The 22,207-nt window shown below is 37.6% G+C and overlaps 1 protein-coding gene across 2 annotated transcripts in view; it reads left to right on the top strand.

Annotated features, from left to right (window-relative positions):
- ATXN7L1 (ataxin 7 like 1) overlaps positions 1-22,207 on the top strand; it is a 112,931-nt gene that overhangs the window by 17,366 nt on the left and 73,358 nt on the right. Inside the window, exon 2 of one of the 2 annotated variants that reach the window (XM_057417881.1) lies at positions 20,973-21,077. The exons of the other annotated variant lie outside the window; for it this stretch is intronic. Coding sequence (XP_057273864.1) covers positions 20,973-21,077 — 105 coding nt within the window. The remainder of the gene's footprint in view (positions 1-20,972; positions 21,078-22,207) is intronic. 2 annotated transcript variants of the gene reach the window in all.

The raw sequence follows: 22,207 nt of genomic DNA, 5'->3' as shown, positions 1-22,207 counted from the left end.
CCCTGTGTCCTGGGGACAATGAGTCTGGCTGGGCATGTGCCACTTTCATTTGGTGTTACTGGTTTGCTTCTCCTCACTTATCACCTCCTTCAGGAGTGTAACAGTAAATGGAGGGAAAGAGGGTTCAGAAGAACTTAGTCTCTGTCCTACTGTAATAAAGTACCTAAAGTCTGGACATCTTTTTCTGTAAAGGAAAATAAGGAAAATGTGATACTTATGCATTTTAAAAATGTAGCCTTCTTTTAGGGTTATTGTTGGGTTTATTTTGGTTTGACTAATGGTTTACCCTTTCAGAACCAATGAACACAGTTTTAATGCTTTAGTAGCACACTTGTCTAAAGCACTTGGCAGGCTTCTTGATAAATTAAGCCTCTCAAGCTTTCTGTGAAGTGTCACAGATGGAGAAACACGGAGAGGCCAAGTGACTTGCTCCAAAGATGTCAGATAAATCTCCAGTTGTGTTGCTGGAGTGCTTTGGTTAAATGCATCTTCATTTGGAGATTGTATGAGCTGAGGTGGATAAAAAAAAAAAACAAAATAAATTGCTGCATGTAATTACAGCACATGACACATTTTCAACAACATTCCCCAAAGACCTGTATCTTGTCATCGCACAGTGTAGCTAGTTGTGTCTATGCAGAGGCTACATTCCCCTTTGCCTCACTTTGAATAACCACTGATATTTTTATGAAGAGCAGAGTAATGGAGGACCAGATACCTATGTGGGACCTCGGAGACTGAGACCAGCCACAGCTTTAACTTGCCAGCAGCAGTGGAAGTTTTAATTCTTCTCATGTTTGAGAAGAGAAAAAAGCCTGCTTTTCTGTATCTGTCCACAAAGTGCCAGTCTTACTGGGCTATTTTATAGAAGAGATTTTTGTCATCAGAATAGTTGTGCTTTTTGTTGTTGTTGTTGTTGTGTTTAAAATTTTGCTGTACTTGCAGTCAAATATTAGGTACTCATTAAAATCCAGGTCTCCATCCAGACGGCATTGGCAAACCTTGCCTTGGAGTGTATTATTTACACGGGAATATCTGTGGACTGCACTTTACTAACCTGTGTATTGAAGCATCATACAGCTTTGAATTGTGGTTCGTTTTTTCCCCTCAGAATTTGATCCAAGCAGCTGTCAGAGTAGCAGTTTGATGCCACTGTATATGTTCTATAGCTTGAAGGAGGCTTTCCTTCACTTTAGCAGGTATCAGTTCATTTTTATGAGAGTAAACTGACTCACAGTGCTCCTATGGAGATGCTTCATTCACAGAGATATCTTGCAGCAAGGAACTTGCTGTTGTGATACCCTCTTTTGCTTGGTTTTGAGTTGCTCCTGACATTTTCTGCTGTAGGTTTGGTTTTAGTTAGAGTGCTTGGGTAGGTGAAAGGGCACAGAGAGCTATAGGTGAGACAAAATTCCCCTAGGTAAGGAGAATAAGGAAGAGGAGCAGGGGGGATTTTGCAGTATGTCTTCTGAAGTTTTGGGTGGTGTGCCCTCTTGCCTAATTTGCTTTATATCTAAGTGCTTCAGATGTGCCTAATGGGAATACTAGGGGAGCTTGCAAATTGCCAGGATCTATTTAAAGCAATCAAGAAGTGTGGTGAATGATTAAATTTTTGTTTGCTTAGAGTGTGCTGAGTTTTGTCTGGGCTACTGATGCTTACAGTTCCTTTGGTATGTGTGTTCAGCACTCTGCACTGCAAAATAGAGGGCAAAGTTTCCATTAACAGCAGGATAGCTCCCATTATGAATGATCTTGCTTACCTTACATGTCCAAAATCTTTCTTAAAAGTTGATAATATTGACTATTTTGAAAATGAGAACCTTTCTTTTTCATTTATGTTTGGAGGCTGTAATATCTAGAAGTCTTTTGAATTGAAAGCCATGCAGTCAGATCAGTACATGTCATTTAAGGAGATCCTTATATCTTTGTATTCAGATGTCATGAGATAGTAATTCAGTCATTTAGGTAAAATATGAAATAACAGTTGATGACAGAACTGGAAAAAATAGTCCTATGTTTTTTACATGATTTTTAAAATATTTTTTTTGCAAAGGAGAGCTGTTCACCTGGGAGGAAATGCTTTAGTTCATTTTTGTATAGCGTAGCTTTTTGGGGAAATTTTATCAGAAATTATTTTATTCACAACTTCATCAGTGGTTTTGCAACCAGTTTGACATTTGTAGTGCTCTGTTTCCACAGAGGAATGAAAGTCCTTGTAAGGTTATTGAAACATGCAGTTGTGAAGCACTTGTAAATTACCTTAGAATGTAAACAGGGACTGTGAGCAAGCTACAGATATGTTATTTTAATAAGAATTGGGGCATGTTTTGATAATTAACTGGGCATGAATAATTACTGGTGATTTTTATTTTATTACAATTTCGTTTTTCATGATTGGTCACTTAATTCTTCCTTCTTTTTTCTTCTTTCCTTTTCCTTTTCACCCTTTCTTTGTCATGGGGAGTTGTCATCTGTTAATTCCTGGTAGCTATCCTGTTGGTGCTGAACCAAAATAAATCAGTTGTGAATGGCCAAATGACCAACTTCTGACTGTTAGTGCTAAATAGTTCCAGCACTCTCCTGGCCATAAAATACAACTCTTAGATGAAACTAAGTCTTCCCACTTTATGTATGTGTAGTGATAATTTAAGATTTTTGAATCCAGGGTTGGATCTTAGTTATGCCTGTGTTTTCTAGTTAAATTGTTAGCATATCTTTGTTGAATTTAATAGCTGTTGACTTTGATGGTGTTAGACATTCAGTTCAGCTGATGCGTAAAGCAGAAAATGCTTCCACTTAAGTGATAAAGAAATAGAATTGTAATTAGCAAGTTTTGGTTTCTGTTTGCAAAGAGTTTAGGATTATATAGCCAGGAAAAAAAAAAAACAACCAAAACAAATCAAAAAACCCCACTAATATAAAATTACGTTCAGAAAATGTAATAATACTACAAGAATTTTAATAGTTAAAAAGCAATGTTGCAAGTAACCTTAAAGTATTGCAGATATAGGTAATAAATGGTAAAGTTATAAAGTAATATATTGGACATTAAAGAAAGTGATTAAGTCAGTGAATAAATTTATTTACTTACTGCCTAGTTCTATTGATAGTCATGCAGTAACTATGCATCCTAGTAACTTACTCAGAATATGTGCTTCCCCATAGTGCTCTTTTTTACAACTGTTGGAGGGTTTTTACATTGCAGAAACATGTTGTTCTGATCAAAACAAAGAGTTCAGTTTTATAAACTGCACAGATTCTTGACTCTTTAATGCTTGCAATTGAAAGGCAGGTTTTAAATTGAGGCCATTTGACTGTTTAGGTATCAGATGATGTACTCCGCTTGAACTTGGCAACTCAAAGAAACAGATGCACTTTAAGGTATCAAAGTGGTTTAGGAATCCTATGCCTATGACAGAAGCTTTGAAGATGCTTTGTATTTTAACACTGTGGAAGGAATTGTATTCTGGGCTGAAGAGTTTTCCGTAGGAAAAAGCATTCTATTGTGAATTCTTGAAAAAAATTTTGACTGTTCAAACCTTCTGCTCTGATAACTGCAAAACATCCTTTCTGTTGAAAAGTTGTTGGAAAAACTATTTGTGATAATCAGAAACAGGACTGTATTTAATTGTAGACTAGTTGGAGAGCTCATTTACGGATGCTTCATTAACAAGGAGTTTACATTAGCAAGTGCTAATGCCGTTCAGAGTTCAACAAAACTCATGTCAAACAAGAGATTCCCAAGGAAGGTGCATGTCACCTGAGTAATACTCCACATATGCACTTTACAGATGTGTATGGTCACTCTTTATACTGTGATGAGTGGGGTGTTAGTGCATACTGCTTTTTTTCTATACTTGGATGTTTAGCCTGCTTAACAAAGAATTTCACAGCCTCTTTTGGTTAGAATAGTGATTCTATCTGGCATTATATTCATTTATCCTTCATTAAATCCGTCTACCACATTAATCTCTCACCCAACTGCTGCCAAGATCCCTGAGGCAGGTACATTCCACAGGTCTGGGGCTGCAAAAGAATACACAGTGTAGTCCTGCATCAAGCCTTTCATGCTGAAGCAGCTTCAGCTCACGTAAGCACCTCCAGAGTTTGCTTCTGATCCTTGATATAGTTCCACTTAGAGAACATGCAGAAAATTCTCAGTAGACAGATGTTCATTCGCATGGCTGCTGTACTGTATTTTAGGCTATTTTCTGGCTTGGGTTTGTTTTTTTCAGCATCTCAATTTTGTTTAACTCAGTCTTTTGGAAAAGCAGTAATACTGGTGGGGTTTTTTTCAATTGAAATGTTACGTTAGGAATTAGTGCCACTTATGCTGTTGTAATCGTCACATAAACTTGCAGATGAAGAGTTAACATATATGAAGATAATGCGTTATAATGGCTATACGTCTTTTCTTGTGTGATACTTTTCACTAGTAAATTTTGAAGTGTTTAATTAGGAGTTACAACACACGTAACTGCTCCTGATGTACAGGGAAAGTCATTAAGAATTCAAGAAATTTGGCTAAAAGTTTTCCCAGTAGGCGACGAAGGAATGCAGGGTTTGACTCTTCCTTTGTCCACTGTCCTGTCTGTTGGATTGTGGGGTAATTAGTAACAGCTCTCCAAGGCCCCATGCTGTTACAGTAAATGGAAGGAAGGTTTGTTCTTTGTAATGGTGTGGAGGATATTTTTGTTTAATGGGGCTGCTGAAAAATTCTCTTAAGTGGTCTCTGTCTATGAATCTTAATGATTTTTTTTATTGCTTTATGATGCTGATGTGTACCTTAAATGCAAAGACAAGGCAGTGTATTTTTGCTTCTCTATCTCGTTTTTCTCTTTTCAAGGCACTATCACTGCAGAAGCCAGGTACGTGCCAGAAAACTGAGTGTCTCTGAAAAGCTGTGCCTTGGACTCTATCTAGGAAATCTCTTGTTCCAATGACACTACAATTAGGTAAATCACGGAGTCCTAGGAGGCACAGCAGACTTGAAGAAAAGCTGAAAAGAATGCAGATTCTTAAAAAGAACTGTTTTGTTGATTTTTGTCTTTAATTGTTGCAGAGCTAGCACAACATTGTAATACTGGGTGAAATAACCTAATAACTGCTTTGCTACACCCAAATCCTCAGAATAGTATAATGCTGGAGGGGAGATTCCTGCTAAGCAAAGTTGACAGGCATCAGGCTGCAGCATAAAAAGTGTTAAGTGGTCTGCTCGTGTCTGTGAGCTGTTAGGTGGATGAGATTAAGCTGGGTGCTGGTGAAAGCATCACTTCTGGGACCAGGTCTTGTCAGTAAATGGCAAATGTTGCTGACCTTTTTGCACGTTCATGCCAAGAACCTGAGACTGTCACAAAGCAGACCCATTTTTGGTAGCTTGCGTTCATCTCGCTGCACTTTTCTTTGTGTGTGTTTCTGATGTGTTCTTAGTTCCCCAATAAAAATGACTGAGCCCTTCAGACCCTGATCTCAGGTGTCAACAGCAGTGAAACTGCAGAGTACCCAGTGCAAGGAAATTGGACTGAAGGGGCTGCATCGAGAAGCAGGCTTGCTACCTCCATGGTCAAATGGCTCTAAAACATTCTTACCTATTTGATCAGTGTAGCACATCTCAATATTTGAACCTCCCTGCTGATTCTTGATTACACGCAGAGCTCTTCCTTTAAAAAGAAATACTCAAGCTCCAGAAATGTTATCTTGTGGTATTTGACTAACCACCTGAAGTACTAATCATTGTAAATCATTGCTTTTGCCAAGTAGTAGCAAGTGAGGTAATGTTGTAAAGAAGAGTGAGCTGGAAAGATCATTGTAAAGTAATGAACTTAAGATAAAAATTAGGAAAAACAGTCATCTTCCTGTATTTTGAGTAGTTCTCTCCTCAAAAGCCACCTTTTTCTCCTGTCCAGGAAACTTAAAAAACAGCTCCAAAGACAACTGAAGCTTTTTCAAGTCTATTTGAGAATATGGAAATGAAATTCTTGCATAATTTTTTGTTTGTTAGTGAGAATTACGTATGTGCAGGTCCAGAATCTGACTTGTGCAGTGTTCATTGTGGCAGAAATTGAAACAGAACAATAACATGATTGAACTAATAAACTGCTGCTTTCTTTCATTAAATGGAAAGAGCCCCATTAATAGCTTTTATTATATTAGTGTGCATGCCTTTGAGTGACAATATTAAACTGATGATTTATATTATGAATGGTACTGTGCAGCATAACAAGTGTAGAACTTCTTTTTTCCTGACAGATACAAGTAACATGTATCTTCACTGCTTTTTGATTTCATTCTTCTGCTGTTCATTCATCTTGTACTAGATGGACAGGTTTCTTTAGATTCACTCTAATTTTTTTGCAAGTCTTCAGAACTTTCAGAACCCTGAAATACCATTTCAGAGGGGAAACACAGTTTCTTTTGCTCATACTTTAGCTGGTTAAAGCTCCTCAAGTTTCTTGAAGCCTCTTTTGCGTGATGTAGCAACAGTAACAAAATGTTCATTTTTCTCTCATCTAATGGCAGCGAAACTCATGAGCATGTCTTAGTAGCAGAGTTGGCTCCTTTATAGGGTGATTACTTTAACTGCAGAGCTTTATTTTGAGGCTTTAAATTGTGGTTGATCCAGTACCTGTGGCTAACCATAACTTTGTTAGTAGCACCCATGGAAGAAGCAGGGAACAGAGAATATCTTGAATGTGGCATGCACGTGTGCTTTAGGATGTTCACATTGAAGATTTGATGGACACATTAGTGGCATACAGTCTTGTACTGACCACCAGAGCCCTTTGTGACCTTGTTCTTCTCTAAGGGTAGTGCCTCTTGGAGATAAGAACACTCCCTGAGGTGTACAGTAGGCTCTTGGCATGGACTTGGTTAGTCTGGATAAACTATGCTTTTATCTCCTGGAACAGGGAAAAGACTACTATACCACTACAGAGTGCTGCATTGCCAGGTTAGTTTGTCTATACTTTATGTGTTTATCCAGTAGGCGCATATTCCTATTCTGGAAAATGTTTGCGGTGTGCCTGTAAGTGTACTGTATAAATCTCAGTGTAAGAGCTGATGATGTATGCATGCTTTTTCAGACAGTAAAAGTATTTGAGTGATTGTACTTGCAAGGATAATTATTCCCTTGGGAGCAGAATTCGTAAAGCAAGAGAGCTATTTTCTGGAGCTGTATGATATTGGAACTAAAGACTGCTCTTCAATCTGCAGGAAATATTAACGCCTGTTTTAACTGTTTTGTCTCAGTGGCCCAAGGGTAGAGATTTTGCATGTCTGGACTTTGGTTAAAAAGTTTCTCATTCATATTTCCATATCCTATTATCCACTAATCAATTTTTTCTCATATATTTTTCTTTGGCATTAAGTCCTCCAACTGAAAAAAACAAAGTGCAGTTGAGCACTTAAGGCAGTACCTCAATCTGCACACCAACAAGAAAGAGAATGAAATCCATTTCATTTGGAATTGTGTGGAGGTAAAAAGATAATCTTATTGAAAGTCTCTCTGAAAGTAACTTGTAGGAGAGACAAGTTAACGTGAAAGGCAATATTCCTGAAGAGAAGTGCTGTTATAGGTGTAGGAGGCAATACAGAAAAAGCACAGAGAGAACTGGCATAAGAATTATTTGTGTCCTTTTAGACAATACCTTTTCATTTAATACCCAGCTCTTGATTAAGAACGAACAGCACTTTCCATCTTGTGTGAGAAGAGGGTTCTTAAATTAAAATATGTTCTTGTTCTTGACTTTTATCGAAGGGAGAAGTGAAGCAACAAAACAAAAGTACCTTTAGCAATGGACTTGGGGATTGGAAAAAGCCAGGCAATTACTGGAGAAAAAAATAGAAATTGATACACGTTGCTGTGTAGAAAGTGCCTCTTTAATTTGTTCAGCTTTTGAATGCTTCAGATTGTTTCACTTGTAAAATGCATATGTGTTGTAAATGTCATGACTAATTAGTTTCAGAGGGTGCTTCTGATTGCTTTGAGATGCAAAGTATTTAGGTATTTAGTTATGTTTGAGGGTTTTTTTAGCTATGTTTTTGAAGAGCTGACAGACCGAGGAACTCAAATTGGGTATAGAGCAGGTAAATAGCAAATTCCATCATAGTATCTTATGAAGCAATTTGCTGTAGATTAGCTCCATTTCTGTTACCCTGTAGCAGTGAAGTCCTGGATCTAGCTGTAATTATGTCTCTTGACAAACTTGACAAATTTAGGTATACAGCAATCACCACATGTTTAATAGACAGTACTAATCATTAGTGACTTGTTTTCAAGTAGCAACCTGGTAGTGAAAGATGATATATACCACATTTTCACTTTTACTGGACGTAACAGTTTTTTTCCTAGGTCTACTGAAACAACAGGGTTTTTCCTAAATTGTCATAAAGAAATAGTAACTTGATTGTAAAACAGCACAGAACACTTGGGAGAGGAAGAGCTAGATTTGAGTTTTCTGTGTGTTATCTGATGGCCAAGTTGAGTGTAAAGAGATACTGGCTTCCCTCAGCAGTAATGGGTGCTTTGACAGCAACAAAGGCACCCATATCAACACCTGAGAAAAGAAGAGCAGCATGTGGATCCACTCTTCCAGTATATGGGCAAGCAGTGACACACTTTGCATTTGGTAAGATAACGTAAGTGACATAAGGGATTTTTATTTTTCTCAATGTTTTTTGTTCATTTACTTCTCATTTTCCCTGCTAAAAAAAAAAAATAGAAGAATATATTCATTAGTCTTTGTCTGACATATTTTACTGCCGATGCTATTTTTTTATTACTAAACTTTTGATATAGTAACAATCAGAATCTTCTAATTAAGAGCTGGGCTAGAAACCTGTGAAAATTTATGTTTTATAGGACTTTTTTAAATCCTTAATAACTATTCTTACTTAATAAGGCAGGATTTCTGTAAAGAAAGCGTAACAAAAGTTTTATTTGGAAACAAGAAGGTATGATACAATTATATATGCCCCTTGGATATGAAAATGCTCCTTTAAACAGTATTAAGACTTCTCTAGTAAATAGCATCCCAAATGTCACAGACAGCTTCTGAAACATGCTGGAAGTTATCTTATTCATTACTTGTTCTATAGTCATAGTGAGGTCCCAGCCAAAATGAAGGGCCCCATTGTGGCTGCAGTGTATGGACAAATAGTAAGAGAATACTGAAAGGCTGCAATCTAAACAGGCAGGGCAGACAAAGAGCATATTATCCTGATTTTAGAGATGGGATACTGAGGCACAGAAAAATCTAATCAGGGTCATGCAAGAATGTTGTTTGGGAGCCAGGAATTAAGCCAGCACTCTCCTTCAGGCCAGTTGTATTGCCTTAAACCAGAGTTGCTCTTCTGCAGAAGATAATACAGCTTCACAGGCTAGCGTGTGAGTGCCAGTTGTGTCTTGCTGAGTGTTTGTGAAGAAAGCACCAGTTGGAGGATTAAAGTCTGTTTCATGGCAGTCTGCACTGAAGAAATAGGAGTGAAGGGTTTTTTCAGCCGTGGGATTTTTCTCCTGAGGACTGTTTTACTACACAGATAACATCTTTTTGTTGGTGTGAATTGACAAGGAACTGAAAGAAGGAAACCTGCAACCTTTGTAGTATTTCATTACTAACACTCCAGGTGATGGAATTACTAAAATAAAATATTATAAATTAATTTATTTCTCCACATTCAGTAGTTCCTAATAAAATTCAACATTTCCTTGGGGGGAAAAAGTCAATAAAGATAAGAGAAGGTTTTTTTCCTTTCAAATTTTATTTTTCAGATCACTTAATATAAAATCATTGAAGCTGTGGTTTTAGCAGAGAGGGGAAAAATAAGGGGAAAGCACCCTGACCCACTGTAAATACGATCTGTAGTACAGATACACTGTTGTATAGTGTATGGATGGGTTATTAATTTGTTTTGATTTCAGGTATTTATTTTTACTTGCTCAGTGGAAAGCTTCAAATCTTTGCACTAAGTCCACATAGAAACCCTGCTGGTTTGAAATCAAGTAATAGCACATCAGTATGTCAATAGTAAATACTTACTGATTATGGTGAACCTTTAGGATTATTGTGCTGTGAGAGAGGAGACAAACTAACGGTAGTTTATGCTACTTTCTCACCTCTTCAGCCACAATTAGAAGCAACATTTATGGTGTACTAAGAAGTAAATAAATTTGGCTGGTCACTCTGGCTGTTCCTCAGCTATTCTAACAAGAGTTGATTTTATTCTTGGAAGTAGTCTGCTAGCAATTGTTGACTGAATTTGAACATTAAAAGATATTTGCAACATTTGAGTAGAAAAAGAGCTGCATTTTCTCCAGAATAAAAATTCTTGCATTCTTATTTCTTTTAAAAAGTCTGAATCACTGTCCTGTAAGGAGGAAATACCTTATGTATGTAGATCAGGTTCTTGGATTAGATGTTGCTGCTGGTCCTGTTAGAGTAGTGCATGCTACTCTCATCTGTGAGATCAAGTATTTTTTAAGTGTCAGGTTGTTCCAGAAGGCTTGAAAAGCTATAGTCTTCTGTATATAAAGTCAGGGAGGGCTTAGTAGCAGTTGCAGTTCTCCCCTAGTTTCATGGCATGACAGCAAGATTGTACTTGGTGAATATCTCATGTTACTACTAAGCTGAAGCTAAACATTCTCAAACTTTTATCTTTTAACTGATGTGGTCTGATCACCATCCTCGGAACTATGCTTTGCTGCTCATGTAAGTTTAGCACTAAATGGGATCAACCCAAGTGCTGATCAAGAAGCTCAGAAAGAAAGAAATCAGCCTCATAACAAAAAAGACACAGAAGCTTTGAAACAACCTGAATGTGTGAAGAGAAGCAGCAGACTCCTGAGCAGAGTGCAAGTGGTGGTAGTGTTCCTCCAAGCGAGCAAGGCTTAGGCAGATCCAGGTCTTGCTGGTACCAGTCTATAACCTGTGATAATACAGGCTCTGTAATAAACCACAGTACCTTGTATATAGACAACTTCCTGAAAGAATAGTTGTTCTCTGTTACCATAAAGTAGTTATGTTTTCCCATCTGTCAGGCAAAGCTGCCTCCTTCAAATTCTGCAGGTTTTGCATTGAAGGACCTGAAAAGCCTTGTTTCCACTCTGTTGAACGCCATTTGCCTTATTGGCTAGGTTGGTGCCAGTCTTGGAAATCACCTACGTTTGGGTGGATGCCGGTACAGCTGTAGAGGTATAACAAAGGTGGTCTTTATCACAGATTAAAGTCTCATTCCCCATTGGCATTCTTAGCCAAACTCTTGGTGCAGACTATCAGAAAGTTAGACTTGTGGTATTTGAATAGCCCATCTTTGCGGCAAAAGATTCCCTAATTGTTACTGGTAATGTGTGTTTCACCTTTGGCTCTAGACAGACTAATATCCAGGACTCTAATTACTTGCAGAAGTCCAGTATGCTTTTCTGAAACCCAGAAATAATCAGGCTCCACTGATGAAGAACAGCAATACCAAGCTATTGCCCTGTAGTGATCATCAGCTGTTGTAATGCCAAAGGTGGAAGTTGAGAAGGGGTCCCAGGTACCCTCTATATAGCCTGAGTACTTAGAAATATATAATATCTATATAGTAGCTTAGAAATAGATGAAATGCTGAGGAAAAATTTAAGAAGACCCCATGTATTTGAACCCCATATATTATAACCACTATATTTGATATCTCCAGATTTTCACCTTGGTGCTTCTGCAGGACCAATATGTTCATATTGTTTCCTTGCTTCTTCAGTTTATTTGGCTAGGTATCAGAAAGCTTAACTGTCTTATGGCAGAAAATCTAAAGCTGAAACTTTGTAGTTACCTAGTAGACCTGACGTCTCTTCCTGTGTCAAGGTGTGCTCTCCCAAAAGGGAAGGTGGTAAGAGTCCACCTGCTGTAGAAGTCTCTGGGAAAGTATGTATGCAGTGCAACACTTGTAACTGTTGATAAAGGTCAAACATCTAATTCAGGAGAACCATACATCAATCTGAGCTGAAATTCAGTCCCGTCATCCATGAAGGATACTACTTGTGCTGACAAGTCTCATTTGCAGCAAGACCTCTTGATGCACATTCAAGGAAGAAAGAATTGTTCTGTTGCTATATAGTGGTTCATGGAGACTCTGTAGCCAAGGTGCATAACATTCACTTTGAATTATGAGGGAAATGAAGATGCTTTCCAGCCATTCCTCCCCTTACTGCCTGTCTGTGAGAAGTTGAGAATCAGGAATCTAATGCAGAGACTGATAATTGTGGTGCATGTCCTCTATTCTTTGTTATGCACACCTGTGTGCAGCAATGCTCACTTTCCAGCATCTAAGAGTATCTAATCCACTGGTTTTGCAGGGTAGGAAAGTCTCCAGATCAGGACTTCTTTGCGATGCTCTCCTTACTCAGGAGCCTGAGGACAGTTATGCTCTATGTTCTACAAATTGGGTGCCACCACTGCTTCTGGATAGTGAGTGCATAATCTAGATCTTTTTAAATAGTATATCTTTTAGTGTTTCCTTGCCCTCAGTAATTTAATTTTTGCTCTCACTTAATAGTACTGTTGCTGTCCCAAAGATTTCCAGACATAGGCATGGTGAAATCTGTACCTAGAGGTGATACTTTTAACAGACTGACTGTAGCTGGTGAGGAAAAAGATACATTTTCAGGCGCACATCTCCTTAAAGCCCCAAAGCCGGATCTGACCCTTTGCCTGTTAGTTAATTGAAGATACTGTCTACATCAAGATGACTATTCTAGCTTGCTTTGAAACACCTGAAAGCCGATTTCTTCATTGTATTTTGCTCACCTTGATTTCTGAGGCAAGTTATTTAACTGATGTGTGGAAGCTTTGGGTTTTCTTCCTTTTGTTTCTGTTTTTGGACCTTAATATGCTTAACTGGTATCTATTTTACCACATAAAAGGATTTTTTTCCAGGTGTTGACTCTGTATGATTTTATAATAATGGATTTTGTAAGCAGTTGCTCTAATTCCTGGAATATATTGTTATATATAAAATAGGAGGCAACTCAAAATACAGGTTCATGCCCTTACCTAGTTAAAACTAAATATTGAGTGAGTGATGTCCATTTCAATTACAAGCATGGGCTTCATTACCTGTCACCCAGCTAAACTGGATTTTACTTCACCTTTCAGCCTTGTTCCACTTTCCAGTTTCTTCTATGCTGACTTGCAAGAGAAGGGCCAGTGCATAGCATGGCCAAGGCAGTGAATTGTCTTTGCTTTCCAGGGCCATCCCCTGTCACTCCAGCCCTGGGCTGCAGCAGCCAAATGCAAATGTTCACTAAACTTTAATATAGTTTATTAATATATTCTAGAAGCTTTAATGGTTGTATTTGCTCTGTAGTTTAGACTCTGATTATAAAAAAGTAAAAAGAAAGTGTTAACAAAAATTCTCATAATAATCCAAACAGACCTCAGTGGTATATGACCTTCTCTTAATGTGCACTGATTTCTTAGTGTGCTTCCTTGAATCAGAATGAGGAGGGTTTTTTACTGAAGGACAGGCAGGCAAGCAAGTGTGTTCAGGAACTGTAAAGGTGAAAGTTAACCTGTCTGGTCACATTGCACAAAATAATCAGAAAGTTACATGGGGAAGTGGAACTCTTGTTTTAAGGATTAGTTCGGTAGTCTGAACTGTTAGAAACATAAAGAATTATGTAAAATGACAGTATATGCTTCTAGATGTTTTTATACGGTGCAAATTACTAAATTCATTACTTTTTATTGCTTTCTGCTGTCTTTAACTGAGAGACAAGTAGCGTTATTTTTACAGTGCTTTTTAGAGCATTGGTCTTGGTCTTGATTGTCCTCCTGCTCTCCAGTTCTGGGCTCTGCATTTCCTTCTCTGTTATGTTAGTGGTAGTGTTCATCAAGTTCCTACAGTGGGGCAGCTCACGGAATTAAACTGTCAAAAAACCTTTTCCTGTTTTGTTTTGTCCTTCCTCTTGTCTACTTTGCTCTTGGGTCAGAGTTGTCTTCAATTTGACTCCTTGTGTAATCAGTTAATTCATGGTACAAGCACAAGAGAGGGGCAGGAATATGAAGCTTGAAGTCAAGAAGGACCATACCAGTGCCTAACTTTGGTTAGTTTAAATTGTGATGGGGGTGCAGAAAATTGCAAAACAGTGTTTGAGTGTTGTACAGTGAAGATTGTTACCGAAGAAATTAAATGCCTTTGCAAACACATGAGTGGCTGAGCACTTTAATTATTCAGTGTTGGAGGCTGTACTTAATCTGAGTCGTGTACAGAGAGTGAAGTGAAGACTCCAGAAGCAGATGAGCTATCTTCTGCCTACTCCAGGAGGTAAGGGGCCATGTGCCTCTATATAAGCATGTTTTAAGAAGTAGGTTTTTCAAGGAGGAAAAACCTATATTAGCTACTGTCTTATCCTCTAGATATCTTAAGATGTGAAAAGCTGAGATTTCTTGGTGTTGTAGGTATGCAACATACTTCCTGCACTTGTGAATTTCGGGTTTTCTCTTCCAGTATTCTTGTGGTAAGTTAGTAGCCTTGACGCTTCTGTTCCTGTGTTGCCGAATTCTTCTAAAATGGGATGGCAAATAACCTACATAAATATCATTAAAGTCTTCAGAGCTGTGGGAGATAAATTTTGTCACGTTTCCCCATGTTTCTTTCTTTTTTCCTTTTTTCTTTTACATATATATGCATATGGTATCTTAGGCAAAATTGTAACATCGGTCATGTGTAGCTTACTTTATAATCCCTTCAAAATGGATTGTTGTCACAAAAGTTATGCAGATACTGTTAATTCCCAGTATTTGTTTAGTTAGCTAATTCCCAATTATGAACCCTCTGGTTTTGCTTTTGTTAAGGGTCTTTGGGAATGGAAGGCACCGCTTCCATCTTCAATACAGTTTCCAAATGCCCAGATAAGGCAGTGTAGTACAAAATCTTTCCAGGTCACTGGAGGTGATATTTCCAGGATAAACTATAATTAATAAAAAATTCCCAACGTTCTTTAGGGTTGCCAGCATGACTGCAAATCCTCATGATTGCTCTAACCTGGGAAGCAGCATACCATTTGAAGTTACTGCTCTGGTTTAAAGGTGTCATGCCCATGACTCTTTACCACATTGACTCTTGTGAAGTCTATTTGCTGTTTTTTCCCCTGCATTTTTTTTCTTCATCACTGTTGTGTTTAATTTATTGTTGTTGAAAAGTTCAGTATTCCTGTTTTCTTATCTTTAATCACTTTTTTCTTAGCTTGAAGAATCTTCAGTTCCTTGCATTAGCACCCGAAGCACTTAAGTCGGGACTTATGACAATTGCATTTGGCTCTGGACAATTGCATTTGGCTCTATGTTAGTCCTGTCCTTAATATTTTAATTTTACTTTTTCCTTAGCATCATGGTTACTTAAGCCATGACCTGCATTGTTCCATCAGAAAACAAATGAGCTTGAGCATTACTTTGTGGTTTTGACCCTGAAGTGAGATATGATTTGAGCAGGGGCTTAGAGTAAATGACATCTAATGATCTCTTTCAGCTTAAATTATTCTGTGATTAATTGCAACTGTGACTGGCATTTTCAGGGGTAAAATGCAATTTATACTGGCTAGCTAATTGCTGAAGCAACTTACTGGGTTTTATGTAAAAGAAGAAAGCTAAAGGAAAACCATACTTGGGGGAGAATAAAGCTGATGTTAAGTGGAAAGAGTGTGACATTTATTTCTAAGATAAGACTATCCTGTCTTTGCAGGCATATTTAACTGCTGTCTGAGTAATACCCTGAAGATGTCTTCTTATTGTTTCAATTTCAAGTTTCCATTCACCATTCAAATTACTTAGTTTTTAAGTAATCTCAAATGTAATAGTAGTCTAACGCACTGAATATTTTTTGTGCATTCCTCCATTTTTGAATGATGGATGGATTTGTCACTTCTGTGGAACAAGAGGGAAATAATATTAAGTACATTTCTAGACACAGAGTTTAAAAATCTGTGTCTCCAGGAGCTGGAGAAACCATATGGATTTGGTTTTATCCATAGCCATTTTTGCCATTTCTTTTTTTAGCTTTTCTTTGTTAATTTTAAACTAGTGTGTCTTGAACAGTCTTTCTCTTTCCCTTCCTTCCTCCCCTTTTCTCTCTTTACACATAAGCATCACTAATACTATTCAAAGCAGACTTTATATGTGTATTTAGTGAAGCAACAGATATATAAGAGAGTGTTTAAAGTGTGTACAACTTACAGCAAAAGATCATCATTAAAAATTCAGTTTCCCACACAATATTGTGAGGTCTTGCTGTTTGACAACCTTAATTCTGAAGGGGAAGAATGTTTTAGATTATTTCTAGCTTATGTCTTATTATGTAGTTGGATGTAAATGATTATGAACTGTATAATAATAGAGAAGGAACTTCATATAAGTCATCTTTGTTACTAAAAATAATTCCTTTTTGTGTGGTTTTGGAGAAGATAAAAAGTCATGTCTGACACCTGCATTTTTGTGTTTGTGTCACAGTTTGCAGAAGCAACATTTTCTTTGTATTTGCAAACGCTTGTAATACAAAAACTATAAGCAGAAGTTGTGTTTATTTTCCAAGCACCATAGCAAAGTATATGCACAAAGAAATATTTGGTTTAAGATTTTAATCTAGGAAAGTCTTATTTCCTACAGTCAGCATTCGCTGTCTCTGATTTCCACCTGTCTTGCGTATTTTTCACATGACATGGGGCACTTTTGCATCCTGTTAGTCAGATAGCTCATTTTCAAGCAAGGCTTTTGTCAGTGTACAGTATCAACAGGCACACTGTCCAAGAAATTCCATTTTGAAGGGACGACAATTCAGTATTGCCAGGGAGTGGGGTATGTGCAGAGAAAACTCCTGCAAAGCATGTGTCGACTGGGAAATAAGTTCTGTTCTTTCCTGCCTTCAAGAGTCTGTTTCGCATCTGCTGAAGGCATCTCGCAGTAAAATGAGGTAACTGTGATGGGGGCCATGGAGAACTTTTACTTACCAGAAGGGCTAGACACATCACTCTATCTCAGACTTGTAGCTATCTGTATTTGTACACGGGGAACAAGCGTGTCACAGGCTCTGGTAGAGATCACCCTGCTGGTCTGGGGTGAGTCATGCAGACCTTGGGCACTTGTTTCCCTTTAAGGGGAGACAGAAGTTTTGGTAGAAAACAAATACTCTTTGCAGTTGCTCTTCTGTCCCTCCCTGTGTACTTTGTAATAGGTTAATTCAGTATAACAATTACTTTTTGTACTTTGATAATTATGTCAGTACTAGATGATAGTCAGTCATTCAGTGATTACCTGCTGTCTTCTTCAGTGGTCATGCCTGTTTCCATGAAGCAGTCTTTCCTGAGCTAACTTTGGAGAGAGACATTTTCTTCTCCAAAATTAACCTTTCCTGAAAACCTTATCACCATTGCATCTGACTGAGCAGGCAGGGAGCTGTGATTGTTCCCTTTAGAAGATAAATTTTTGTTTGGAGAGGCTGTTGTCTTTTTTGCTACATATACAAGGTGTTGAGTATCAAATGGCTGTAATCTGATCTAAGAAAGATACCAGTGTCCGCGATACCCTTTCAGTCCTGGTGGCTTTGAGTAGGATGTGGTAGCATTGAACTATTCTTATTAAGAAGAAATAAGAAAACATAAAGATACATAGTTGTTTCTATTTTCTGCTTTCTTTTTTGTTTTGAATTTTCCTTGCTTTCTTCATTGTAAGTTCTCTGATCTGGATTGCATTTGTAATATCCTTGTGCCTAATAAAGTGTGTCCCCAGTTGGAATTTCTGGTGGGATAATATTAATGCTTCATCTAGCTTTAATTAAAAAGTAATTTATATATATATATTGTGTGTGCTTAAAAATTATGAGTTTAATAGTGAAACTGATTTGCGTCACCTTGATAATGTTGATGAACTGATAGCATTAGTTGAACCTGCTTGTTCTTGATGAACTTTCCTCTTTTCCAAATAGTGAGGTTCTTAAGGAATCCCATCTGAAAGATAGTGTTTAGTTGAAATTTTTTATCTATTCTGATTCAATAATAGCAATTTGTGTGTACTGTGATTCTTATTTCTGATTTGAAACCTGTGGTCTCATGTCCTCGAGATTTTTGGATTAATTTAAGTGGACTTTTGACAGGTAGCTAATAACTTCAATTCATGTAATAAGGTTCACTTTATGGTAGCCACTTGCACCTCCACTTTGCTGTACCTAAGCATCTGCAAAATGAAAAACTTCCAAAGCACTGTTTCAGGATGTCACTCACTCTGCATCTGTGCATTGTTTTGATGCTGTGTTTCTCACAGCAGCATTTTGGTGCATTCTTCTATGTGTCTGTGCATATAAACTTCTGCTCCCTCAGTACTTTAAAAATTGGACTGGTGCTGTTTACCAGTTATGTGCAGTGCTGTTTGCCAGGGCTTGCATTGAGGTTGTCGGTACCAGGACTTTTCCTTCATGCTCTGTCTCTTCACAGTGCCTAGTGAAGACATACATGATTTTGTGAACCTTTGAGCTAACCTGATTTCTTATTCCATCTATGTCCTTGGATATATTCCTCCAGTACAATATCTTGCATCTTTCTATAAGTTATTCCCTGCAGCCAGACATCATAAAAACTCAAAGCCAGCCAGACTTCATATGCCTCATAGCTGGGCATATTTTAAAGGCTGGTATACAGATCTGTGAAGGTTAAATGTACTTGAAGAATTTTAAATGGAAAAAAGTTGTAACTTTTATGTTTGTAAAGGGCAAAGTCTATATGTTTTCATACATAGATTGTCACTGGACCATTCAAACAACAAAAAAAAAATTGAAGTTGTTGAGATATCTATCCATTTTTTAAATGCTTCAGAAGTGTAATTAAATTCATGTTTTTGAGCTGAGACTTTGTGTCAAACTATATCTGGAAGAAATAATAATTCCTGTGGAGTTTACAGTGCTGTCAGTGGAAATCTGTAGGTTCTGATCAAAAATATCCTTGGCAAAGAATTGCCAGTGTAAAGTGATTTTTAAGATCACTGACTTACCACATTAAAACAAGAAATAAAATAAACAGGTCAAACATAGTGCCTGCTTAGGGTTTTGTTTGTTTGTTTTACCAGTAGGGAGGATTTAATTTAATCTTAACTGTGCAGTTTTGGCTTCATCAGTACTAATGCTATCTACAGCAAGAAATTACCAGAGGAGTTTACACCTCACCACTGCCTTTCTTTTAAATTTAAGTTAAATGTGTTGATTGCATTCATCTGGCTGTAATGCATTTAAAGGCTTGGCTAGTCCAAGATTCACACTGCAAAGGGGTCATGACTGGTTAACCTTTCAGCTGGCTTTCATAGCCTGGTACGAGCAGTAGCATAGAGGCTTTTGGCTTTCAGGGGATAAAGGAACAATTCATTTCGTATCATGCAGGTTGGTGGTGCTAGTTTGTGCCCAAGAATGTTTGAGCGAGCCTGCTTGGAGGTACTTGTGATGCTGCCTGAATTACTGTGAGAGGGGTGCCCTGTTGCCCTCTGAGGTTTTCAGGGACTGAAGACACTTTGCACTTCGTCTTGCCAAGTACTACCATTGTAAGCAGGGATGTTACTTACAGAGCAGTACAGGCCAGGGCAGAATTACTTATCAAAATATTTCTATGGCCAAAATATTTGCTTTGGTTAAGAACTAATGAAATAAGTACCTGCTTAAGTCACTTTTTGAAAGAAATTACTACTTTTAAAGAAAAATACAACTTATTGGAGAAGTAGGATTTAGTCATTGGTGTTTATCACAGCTGCTATTGTGCATGTTTGTCTTCACAGAGTGTCTTCTCATTTTTCCTCCTGTTTAAAAGGCATTGGGTTGATATTTCAGTCCGAGTCAGAGGCTGCATTTGCAAGTTCTGTAATAGATTTAAGATGCTGCTGAATAACATCGGAATGCCATTTTACAAGATCTTTAGATCAAGATGTCACTGTCCTGTTCTGAGGGGTAGCATGATCTCTGTGGCTGATATCTGGGACCTGGTTACTAACGCAGCAACACGTTTGTTAACAAGACTGGGCATGGTGACAGGATCATACTGAAGTGCGTAAAAGCGACTGCAGCTGAGCTGTGACAAATGAGTATGTGTGCTTGTTCTTAAGCTATAGCAAAGCAAAATGAAACAAGTTATGTCACTTGTAATGTTAGAGCTCTGAGGCCTTCAGTAGTAATTTAAGCCCATTTTACTCTCTGTTCGTAATGGCTTAAGAATGCATGTATTGCATGATGTGTTTCCGCTGAGAAGGACAAGTGCCTGTCATCATCTGACTGTACCCATCTTTTGATTTCATGAAAGTCCTTGTGCTGTCACTGAGAAATACCTCATTAACTAACTTTGTCTCTTCCCAGAGTTTTTGTTGGGGAAACAAACAGCAGGGCATTTGAACTAGGGTGAACACACACACAGACTCAAAAATTTCATGTCATGGCATCTGGTTCAAAGCAGGGATGACTTTGAACTGTATTTTAAGCTTCTTGACTGTATTTTAAGCTGTAGGGTCCTTGACCTGGTTGCTATAACTAACTTTTAAGTTGGATACTTTCTCTAGCAATCTGTAGTCAAGCTTGGGATATTTTAACATGGAGCATAACCCATGCACCGTGTTTTCTAAAAGGAACTTTAGGCAGAGATTTCGAAAGACATCTTATTTTACTGTTCCAACATTTGACCAGTACAGAAATACTTATTCCACTTCTTGGCAGTGAATGTTAAGACAAACGTGTTGCTGCCTGTGCTCTGACTGAGGGATGAGACTGCAGTATTTTAGTATAGGTCCTTGAAACCCAGAAAATGGAGAAAAAAAAGTCTCTTAAACATAATAAGAAGCTCCTATGGAGCAGTGTATAAACTTGCTTTGTATAAATTAATATAACAGTAGTGGCCCTACAGTATTTTCAATATATTTTTTCTTAAGGTATATTTAAAGCATAATTTCTAATTCTTGTATATATTTTTAACTTTCCCACAGATATGCACTTATTTGGCCATTATCCAGCTCATGATGATTTCTATCTTGTAGTGTGCAATATCTGCAATCAGGTAGTCAAGCCACAGGTTTTCCAGTCACACTGCGGTAAGTGAATGTTTTCTTTCCTGAATTACAGTGCCAAACCGGCTATGGTTCTCTTAAGAATCATTGCATATGATCATGACAGAGGCATTGCAGATATACTTTTGTGGTTATCTTGTGTTCTTTCCACAGAAAATACCAGTGATGCCTTCAAATAGGCATATTTCCTGTAGAGGAAGTTAGATTAGTTGTTCTAGAAGCTGGGCTTTTGAAGTTGAACTTGTTATACTAAATTAACCTCTTACAACAAATAAATCCTGTTAGCTAGATACTAGCTAGGCTAAAACTATTATGATGTAACATTGGATTGTTTTTCATCAAAGCTGTAAAGTGAGCAGCAGGCTGTGATAATGATCTATATTAAGTAGAAGTTGGATGTTATGGGTTGTTTTCTGATGGGTTTTATGCATAGCTGTATATAGGGTTTATTTTTATCAGAGGGTTTAATTTTTTACTTAGGTAACATGTTGAGTCATGTTTCTTAAGATTCTCTTGGAAAATGTTCACTTGAGAAGCTGCAGAAATGTGCTGAGACTAATTTCTGAATTAGTATAAGCAGCAGCAGGATGGCAGTTTTAATATTGATAATTTATAAGCAGAACCTACTTCAGTTAGAAATTTTTGCTATTGACTAACAAACTACTTTCAGATATTCCTGAAAAACTTCATAATGAGGTCTGCTTTATTTACTACTTATCCAGTGGTTTATTTGTTATTTGTCCTGTGGTTTCTTTCTGTGGTGGCATTTTGGTTATGGGTTTGTTGTTGGTTGGTTTGGGGTTTTTTTTTAAGGATTGCAAAATGTGACTGGAATGGCTAGCTTTTTCATGAGGTTTAATCAAATTCAGTTTAATCAAATTAATTTGAAGGTGATTGCATAATAATGAAAAGCATCTACTTCTGAGGATGGAATTAGTTAAATACATGAGGGAGGAGGGGGAGAAAGACCCAACAAAGTTCCTTGCCTACATACAGCAAATAAACTTCACAAATTCTGTGCCCCTTTCAGTCTTCTGGACAGCAAAGCAACACAGTAAAAGGAAAACCTAAGTGGGATTAACAGAAAATATAGAAGTTTCTTTACTTTTAAAGAGATACTACCAAAGTATTACCATGGGTTTGTATGGATGGGC

Source organism: Pezoporus wallicus, unplaced genomic scaffold (genome assembly GCF_028554395.1).
Source record: "Pezoporus wallicus isolate ANWC-B61680 ecotype Strahan unplaced genomic scaffold, APGP_CSIRO_Pwel_v1 contig_5542, whole genome shotgun sequence".
Lineage (NCBI taxonomy): Eukaryota > Metazoa > Chordata > Aves > Psittaciformes > Psittacidae > Pezoporus > Pezoporus wallicus.
This window is presented reverse-complemented; position numbering and strand designations above follow the sequence as displayed.